Source organism: Ictalurus furcatus, chromosome 6 (assembly GCF_023375685.1).
Source record: "Ictalurus furcatus strain D&B chromosome 6, Billie_1.0, whole genome shotgun sequence".
Classification (NCBI taxonomy): Eukaryota; Metazoa; Chordata; class Actinopteri; order Siluriformes; family Ictaluridae; genus Ictalurus; species Ictalurus furcatus.
Window position 1 is genome coordinate 18,677,225 of NC_071260.1, and position 9,866 is coordinate 18,687,090.

Sequence of the window (9,866 nt, forward strand, 5' to 3'; positions counted from 1 at the left end):
GAATAGAAGTAAGAGAAATTGCCCCTGGTGTTTCAGTGTTCTGGGATGATGTCAGCATATAAGATTAATAATGTATATCTGACGCATGGCTTCCTGCCTGTGGATGAGCAGGTGTATGGCTGGATGGGAGAGGACAGTTCAGACCATGGTTCAGGGTCCAGACATAGATCATTAGGGTGCACAGGCTTAAACCTCCCGTCCTCCCTGCTCTTTCTTTCTCTACATCTCTCTCTCTCTCTTTCTCTTTCTCTTTCTCTCTCTCTCTCTCTCTCTCTCTCTCTCTCTCTCTCTCGCTTTCTCTCTTTTGCTGTTTCCTGTGTCTGCACTGAATGTAGTGGTGAATGTCCCACTCGGATAACCTGCATGCCAGAAATTATCCTCTGGGTGTGTGCCAGTGACCAGAGACTTCATACCAAACCAAAACCTGTTTAACCCTCTTTTTGCCAGCTGCTGCCGCCACTCCTTTCTGTGTCTTCTCTTTCTGTTTTTGATTCCTTCTCCCCTTTGTGGTTGTTGTTGTTGTTGTTGTTGTTGTTGTTGTTGTTGTTGTTGTTTTATTTTGTTTTACTTCGGCCCCCTGACTCCATTTGCTCATGTCCTTCGCGGCGTGTACGGGGCTTGGAGACTGAAGGGGCCTTGTTGCTCTTGACTTGTGTAGTTCAGAGGTGGGGCACTGAGGAGGTGGGCGCCTGGCTGGAGCAGCTCAGCTTGGGGGAATACAAAGACACCTTCATCCGCCACGACATCCGCGGCTCTGAGCTCCTACACCTGGAGAGGAGGGACCTGAAGGTATACACACACGCCCCTTTCGTGCCTCACAATGTCCCTCAGAATAAGCAGAACTTTATCTCTCTTCCTTTAGCTTTCACTGACTCTGTCTCTGTATCTTTTCTGTCCTTTTTACCTGACCCCGTTTGCTGTTTTGTGCTGCACTGCTCTGCTTGGCTTCCTTTGTGCAAGTGTCGTTTGGGACTTGAACCATACTTACATGCTAACTAACTGTTTGTGGCCCTGCCATGATATGGCTTTGGAAAGTGTCGAGATTAGAATAGAGAATAGAGTCAGTGAGAGGTGAAAAGGTGGAGAGGGGAGATCCGCTCACACTGAGGGAAGCTAAACGTGTGACTGCACCTTCAGCATGGTGTGACACATGCATCAGCTTGTGTTGTGTGTTATAGGTACAACATACGTTCACTGGTGTCAACTGCTAAGATGTGAATGAGCATGCCTCTGTTTGTGTTATTTTTTTAAGTACAACAAGTCATGTGTGTGTGTGTGTTTGGGGGGGGGGTTAAAGGAGTGTGTTGTCCCATGCCAGGAACAAGAACCGATTAAGTGTATCTAACAAGTGCAAATCTGCTGACAAACCGAAATACAATTGCATAGCCTTGTCATATATTCCTGAATTATTACTTAAATGGGTATCTGAAAATCAAATCATTGACCATTTTCACATCATTGTGTTTTCTTATCATTTGCACTTGTTGAGTATATGAGGTTTCATACTCGTACTGTGTCAAATGTCACATAAATCACACTGTGCCAAAAACATACTGCTTATACATCCACTAATTAAGACCTCATCTGCAACCTGGCTTCTCCAATGTCTTTATCATAGCATCAATTGTATGTGTTTTGTTTATTATTTGTGGCAAATGTATCAACAGTCTTTTTTTTAAATGTATGACATGTGTAGCGGCCTTGGAAAAACCCACAACATGTTGTTGCAGCTGACATCTAGCAAACAGCCAAAAACGACCAAAAAAGCAGGTTTTCTGCCTATAATATAATTTGATACCTATACTTCAAATAAATAAATGTGTGGCAGCCTGTGAAAAAAAAAGTTGTAAAAAAAAAGTTTTTGTAATTTTTTTACCGGAATTCATCTGCTGTGACATCTGTCAAGATTCCCCAGGCCACCACACATACACTGAGCAGCCATAATATTAACATATAATCACCTGCCTAATATTGTGTAGGTCCTCATTGTGCTGCCAAAACAGCTCTGAATCGTCGAGGCATGGACTCCACAAGTCCTCTGTATGTGTGCTGTGGTATCTGGCACCAAGGTGTGAGCAGCAGATCCTTTAAGTCCTGTAAGTTGTGAGGTTAGGCCTCCATGGATCAGACTTGTTTGTCCAGCACATCTCACAAATGCTTGATCAGATTGAGATCTGGGGAATTTGGAGGCCAAGTCAACACCTTGAACTCTTTGTCATGTTCCTCAAACAATTTTTGCAGTGTGGCAGGGTGCATTATCCTGCTTAAATAGGTCACTGTCATGGTGGAATATTGTTCCCATGAAGGGGTGTACTTGGTCTGCAACAATGTTTAGGTAGGTGGTACGTGTCAAAGTAACAACCACATGAATGCCAAGACCCAAGGTTTCCCAGCAGAACATTGCCCAGAGCATCACACTTTCTCTGCCGACTTGCCTTCTTCCCATAGTGCATCCTGGTGCCATCTCTTCCTCAGGTAAGCGCCACAAACGCACTCGTTCAGGTCCGGGTCACAGGTTGTCCTTCCTTGGACCACTTTTGGTAGGTACTAACCACTGCATACCGAGAACATTCCACATCTCCAACCTGCTGTTTTGGAGATTCTCTGACCCAGTTGTCTAGCCATCACAATGCTACCCCGCTCAGATCCTTACGCTTGACCATTTTTCCTGCTTCCAACACATCAACTTCGAGAACTGACTGTTCACTTGCTGCCTAATAAATCCCACCCCTTGACAGGTGCCATTGTAACGAGATAATCAATGTTATTCACGTCACCTGTCAGTGGTTTTAATCTTATGGCTGATCGGTGCATTTAATACCTGACCAATATAACATGTTCATTCCAGGATGTTAATTATGTTATTTGTGTGAAACCTTTCATCAAAATATTTTATATAGTAAAAGTTCAAATCTTTACAGTTTTTTATTACTTTAAACTTATACTTGAACCAGGCATAACAAAAACACTTTAGCACTTTTAAGTCTGTATTTACGTACACATCAACCTCAATACATATCCTTTATTATAAAAACTAAATTAGTACTGTGAGAAATATATGTTCTTTCTTTCTTATACATGTAATATACAAACTGCAAATATGCTGTTATTATTTGCACAGGATCTGGGGATCTCGAAGGTGGGTCATATGAAGAGAATTCTCCAGGGAACTAAAGAGCTGGCTAAGAGCGCCATGGTGGACCTGTGAAGCTCGAGGAATCCTTTCCTTGACGAGAAGTGAACATTTAACAGAGCTGCGTTGTCTGGATGAGCTCGGTAATGAGGGGTTTCCTCCCCATGATTTAGCATAGCTTTAGAGTACCTGCGAATGTGTTGTTTTAGTATGAGTGCTGGTGCCAAAAGAATTGTAATGGTCGAATATTTTCAGGTGGTTGTTAGATTTACAAAAAAAAGCCATTTCTTATTGCATTGATGGCACAATCAGGTATGCAACTCTCATTGCAGAGGCAACTTCTGGCATCTTAAAAAGAGTCAAGTAGCAAAACAAGACTTCCATAAAGTGTTCACTGTGGGTGAAGCAAGGCCGGGTAATAGCTCGCTGGCATTTCGCCTTGTGGTGGATGGCTACAATAGGATGGAGATGTGATGTGTCAGCAATATTCTTCTTTCGACAGCACTGTTTACATTTTAAGGAGACAGGAAAATGGCTGCTGAAGAGCTGCACTCGAATTGCAATCATAGCAAATGGTTTTTCAGTCCAGAAAGAAAGTCGAGTAAGGGGTTTCCTGAAGCAGTGACATTCTGATGCATGGTGAATTTGCTTGATTTTGGATATCTATTTCACTGCATGATTCGTGTCGTTTTTTTATTGTACAAACTAACACTTGAACAAGTTTTATATGACTTTAGTATGATACCATTTGTTACTACTGAAGCATCCCTGTGGTCTTATTAGACTGCTGTTTCATTTCTATATATTGGTTTGCATGAGACTTCTGTGTCAAAGAGCAGTGTCATGTATCATATTTATTGTAAAAGTGTGCTTTATTGTAGGAAGATTATGATTTATATTCGATTAGGACATTGAGTAACAGAGAAATATCAGTTCTTTAAAATATCAGTAAGGAAGAATACATCACAATGTATACATACAATACAAGAGACTACAAAAGTGAATGTGCCCCATGCATTTTCTTGAAATCCTTTTCTTTAGTTTGCATTAGAATGCAAATGTTTAAGAAAAAACATAATTTTAAGTATCGGAATATTAGTGTGGAAGTTCTTATTAGATTTATGAAATAATGGAGTCACTTTTCTGCATTTTGACTGTAGACCTATTTGGAACATTTAGATATTTTTCCTTGCAATAAGAATCTTGTGTTGGTCATAAGATATTGCAGTTGATCTGCAGCTTTGCATAAGTTTCTCATAATTGTCATTCCTCAAAATAGGGATAAAGTATATGTTTGATAAGATACCCAGAACTAAATTGCATTAAGTTGATGGCATTACAGGGTATACAAGTATAAGTGAGGTTTTTGTTGGTTAATATATGCACTGTAAATATGTTGAAACAGTCTCTACTGTTAATTCCAGTTGTAAGGAAACGGTTTGTAAAGATTAATGGTAACACGTTATGTAGAGCTTACACATCATAATACAGATGTGATCTATAATAATGTTTAGTAATCACCTTTATATGTTAAGTGCTGTTGTATTCTATTGAAGGTGCAATATTGTATTTATTTTGATACATTTTCTTCTCTATGAAGCTTTATTATGTGATTTTTTTTTCATGGAAAACAAGAAATCAATTCATGCACTCGTGTTATTTTAGTTATTTTAGTTTAAGGTGAGCTTGTGGACATGCCATATTCTCTCCAAATTCATAAAATCTTCCTTAAGCAAGTTGTTGGTTCTCTCTCTATTCAATTGTGCTTCCAGGATAATTCGCTAAACATCTGGATGTTCTATTAGACATATACTATGAAACTAGCAGAATTGCCTGCTGTGCCTCTTTTGTTTTCATTATAATGGAGATTTTCCCCCTCCCTTCATCAAGTCCTGTCATTTACAACTTTATGTAGGTTTCGTTTGTGGTTTGTGTCATATCAAAATTTCCCTCTAGGGGGTGGCAGAGTACTGAATGTGGGTTTGGTAAATAAATAAATAAATAAAATAAAAAAATGTGGCTCCCAGCGAAATACTTAATAATAATAGAATAATATATTTATTCTCTAAATTTTTTTAATGAAAATATTAGTATCCATTAAATAACTTTGCACTCTGCATAAAGAAATTTGCGTGAACTATATAGAAATAAAAAAAATCTGAATGTTCAATAATAATACAGCTGGATATTAAATTTAAAAAAATTGTCCATACATTTGACTGCATATTAGATAGCTGGCTTCCTCTTATGATCTAGCTTTTAAACAAACTGTGCTATATTTTGTTAGTGGACAGGATTTATTAGGAGAAATGGGAGGAATGTGGTTCTAATTTTAACCAACATGGTTATTTTTGGATTATATAAACTTTCACACTACACTCTTAGAAAAAAGGGTTCCTCAAGGATTCTTTAGCTTTCTAAAGGTTTTCTACTCTGAACTTTTTAAAGGGAACCCCTCTTTTGTAGGTTTCTGTGTAGAGCCACCAAGGTCAAACCGAAGAACTCTTTAGGGTGCTAATGGAACCTAATTGAATTTTTTTTCAAAGAATGTCACATGTAATAATAGTGAATGTAGTGTCATTCTCATCCTTTTATTTTCACTCTTCATAAACAGATATGCATTGCCTTGGAAAGGAGTCAAAGACTATGAGAAAGTGATTTAACCCGCACTGATCTAGAGTCATTGCCAATGATGCAAGTACTTAATCATGCATTTCTTTCTAGAAGCTACTACAGTGCAGTTTTAACAATGTGCAGTGCCATACATGCTAACTGTTAAAAAACTGAGATACTTGTAATGGTTTCATGACCTGACTATAGCACCTTTGCAATTTAGGGAATTGATAGCTCCTGAAAAAAGTACTGAAAAATTTGGCCTTAGATATTTACCATTTCTAAAATGTAGCAGGTTAACTGACCTCAGAATAACAGTGCCTCGTATGTGGTTTCATTTGCATTCATTTCCCCAAGTGCAGTCTTCCTCTCAAACTGCAGTTAATTCGTCTGCACGTGTTCATGTATATCTGTCTCTGAACAAGCTCTCAAGAGTGTATCCACGAGACTAAGTGTGTTTTTGATAAGACTTGAGGCTCATGTGAGCTTGGGCTTACCTATAGATGGTGTACATAAAGCTGTATACTGCCTGATTTTTTTCAAAACCAATTCACATGAGAAATTTTTAGAGCAGGATGGCTCTAGAGCATATCGCTGACATGATCTTATTATGAGAAGTGCGATGTGAGTTTCATTTGTTTACATTGTGTTTACAATGGCACAGTTTAATTTGTAAAACTATGTGTATAGCTATATACAACATTTGCATATTTATTAAGGTTAAACAAATTATATGTATGTGTTTTCACCATTGGGATATAATGTTACAGTAGTCCCTTGTATTGATATCTGGATGATCTTTTGGTAAAGTAGTTGGTAATTTTTATGACTACTAAGTGACTGTTTTCTGTGCCTTTTTATCGTAGGTGCATGATTAACTATTTATTACAATATGAAAGTCACTGAGATGTGTATTTTTGTATCCTGATTGAATAAATGTCTCAATTTTGTTGTACATTTTGAAGTGGTAAAATGGTGCCACTTAATATCTTACTTCTTCAATAAAAACTGAATGCATACACAATGTATCGTATCATGTATAGTCTCATTTCTTTCTTGAGTTGTCCTGTGAGTTTTTGAAATATGAACAAGTAAAAAGTATATCATAGGAAAGTTATAAGTCAGCTCCAGAGTTATTAGCACTGGACCTTTGGTCAAGGTTATAACAAAATGTCCTTGTGGTTAATCAGCTTAACCTCACACTGAAAATATGAGAGAGGGAAAATCTTAATAAAAAATGTTTCAATCTTGGCCTCTTTGGCACCTCATGTTTATATCCCAGAAAGTAAAATAAAAAAGCAAAATATATATATTTGTACAATTTTAAGCTATTTAACCACAGACATGTTTCTATAGCATTTTAAAAACCAATTTTTACCAAAGGTGCCAATAATTCTGGAGCAGACTCTCCTGAGTTTGGCCACAAATTTATATATCTATAAATTTGCATTAGAGTGTAAGCACAAATTTTTCACCATTTTACATTAAAAAACGCTCAAAAGAAATAAAATAATTCTGTTTAGAATTACATAAATTACCCTAATTGTTAATATTTGTTTAATCTATATCCATTGTGCAAGTGACTCCTGACATTGAGTCATTTGTACAAAATAATATGACGGTTTTTAAGATTGTGACGTTTTAGGAATCGGAGATCACGCACATTCAGAAGAGGTTTTCGGCCTTGACCTTTACGCACTGAGATTTGACCAGACTTCTCGAATCTTTTAATTATATTGTGCACTGTAATAGATGAAATGCCCAAAATCCTACCGATCTGTCTTTGGGGAATGTTGTTCTCAAAGTGGAGGCTCCTTATATACTATGAGTAGACGATTGCCTCACCTGTTTCGCATCACCTTCTTATTTCAACTTGTCACACTGCTATTAGTCCTAAATTGCCCCTGTCCCAACTTTTTTGGAATATGTTGCATGTGTTGCATCAATTTCAAAATAAACGTTTACCTTAAAAAAACTATGCAGTTGATTAGGTAAAATATAAAATGCCTTGTCTTCTACATATTTTGTTTAAATACAAGACAAAGTACATTTACAAATCACTCCGCTTTTTTATTAGCATTTTCCATACTGTCCCAACTTTTTTGGAATTGGGGTTGTAGTTCATCAAAATTATATAAAAAAATATTTTCTGCTAATTTTTTTCTGACAAATACACGATGCAGGCAAAAATATACACATATACAGCATTAACAGCAGTTAATGATCGCCATGATTAAAAGAATGCATTTTTCAATTTTAAAATGAAAGCCTTTATGTCTATAAACCAATATACAGTATATAGTCATACTATACTTATTTTCACTACTATACAATTCCATCCATCCATTTTCTGTACCACTTATCCTATACAGAGTCATGGGGAGCCTGGAGCATATCCCAGGGGACTCTGGGCACAATGTGGTGGACACCCTGGATGAGATGCCAATCCATCACAGGGCACAATCGCACACACCCATTCACACACTACAGGCAATTTAGAGATGCCAATCAGCCTACAACGCATGTTTTGGAGTGTGGGAAGAAACCAAAGTACCCAGTGGAAACCCCCGAATCACGGGGAGAAAATGCAAACTCTACACACACAGGGCAGAGGTGGGAATTGAACCCCCAACCCCAGAGGTGTGAGGCAAATATGCTAACCAGTAAGCTACTAAGTTTACCATCAACTGCAGCACTCCAGGAACTGGCCACAGAGTGCCAGCTTACAGAAATGTTTCCTAGCTCCAGTCCTGGTAACCCACTCCACCAATCCAGCCCACTCCCACAGACTTTCCTCACCAATCCTGCCCACTCCCACAGTCTCTCCTCAACAAACCCTGCCCTACCAATCCCATAGCCTCTCTTCACCAATCCAGCCCACTCCCACAGCCTCTCTTCACCAATCCAGCCCACTCCCATCGACTCTCCTCACTAATTCTGCCCACTCCCACAGACTCTCCTCACCAATCCAATCCCACAGACACGCCTCACCAATCCTGCCCACTCCCAGACTCTCCTCACTAATCCAATCCCACAGACACACCTCACCAATCCTGCCCACTCCCAGACTCTCCTCACTAATCCAATCCCACAGACACACCTCACCAATCCTGCCCACTCCCAGACTCTCCTCACTAATCCAGCCCACTCCCAATGACTCTTCTCACCAATCTGGCCCACTCCCACAGACTCTTCTCACCATTCCAGCCCACTCCGAGACTCTCCTCACCAATCCAATCCCACAGACACACCTCACCAATCCTGCCCACTCCCAGACTATCCTCACTAATCCAGCCCACTCCCACAGACTTTCCTCACCAATCCTGCCCACTCCTACAGTCTCTCATCACTGATCCCACCTGCATCCAAAGACTCTCCTCACCAATACTGCCTGCTCCCACAAAATGTTTGAGTAGAGTTTAACCATGGATATTTTTTTGCTTCTACATGCCCACAATATTTTCTAATGGACTTACTTGGTTCTATATACTGTCTATGTACTGTACAGTCTCCCCTCACCAATCCAGCCATATCCCATAGTCACTCCTCACCAATCCCACCTGCTCCCACAGACTCTCCTCACCAATCCTGCCACTCCCAGACGCTTCTCACTGATCCAGCCAGCTGTCACATTCTCTCCTCACCAATACTGCCTACTTCCACAGTATCCCCTCACCAATCTCACAGACTCTCCTCACCAATCCAGCCAACGCCCACAGTCTCTCCTCACCAATACTGCTCGCTCCAATACTTACATGGTCCCATATCCTAAACTATAAAAAGTAACCAACATAAAAGTAAATGAATCCGTAAATGAAGCAGTTAGTAAAGTCCAGTTTACACCAGACACAGTAGATGCTTTGCGCACATGATCACCATGCCATGTCCAAGACGCCACCGTGTTAATCAACCTGGACATTCTTTCTTCAGCAATCTTCTTATCTTTTTGTCCTGACTGTTAGCAGGACAAAAAGAACTGCCCACCCCTCTGATTTTTATTTCTTTTTTGGGGGTCTCTATTGGTCTTTGTCTGTTTGCACTGTCACTTTTCAAAATGACTTTCTTATTTCATCTGAAAGAGTTGCAGCTTCTATGCAACAAGAAATCCTAATGAAATCTA

General features: G+C 39.3%; 1 protein-coding gene across 8 annotated transcripts in view; it reads left to right on the forward strand.

Annotated features, from left to right (window-relative positions):
• Positions 1 to 6,770, forward strand: part of dgkh (diacylglycerol kinase, eta) — a 65,763-nt gene extending 58,993 nt beyond the window's left edge. For 6 of the 8 annotated variants that reach the window (XM_053626888.1, XM_053626894.1, XM_053626889.1 and 3 more), the window contains 2 exons: positions 659 to 789; positions 3,122 to 6,770. In XM_053626888.1, coding sequence (XP_053482863.1) covers positions 659 to 789; positions 3,122 to 3,208 — 218 coding nt within the window. In that variant the 3' untranslated portion in view covers positions 3,209 to 6,770. The remainder of the gene's footprint in view (positions 1 to 658; positions 790 to 3,121) is intronic. The other 2 variants (XR_008386127.1, XM_053626890.1) reach the window with 2 other exon arrangements.
• The last annotated feature ends 3,096 nt before the right edge of the window (positions 6,771 to 9,866 follow it).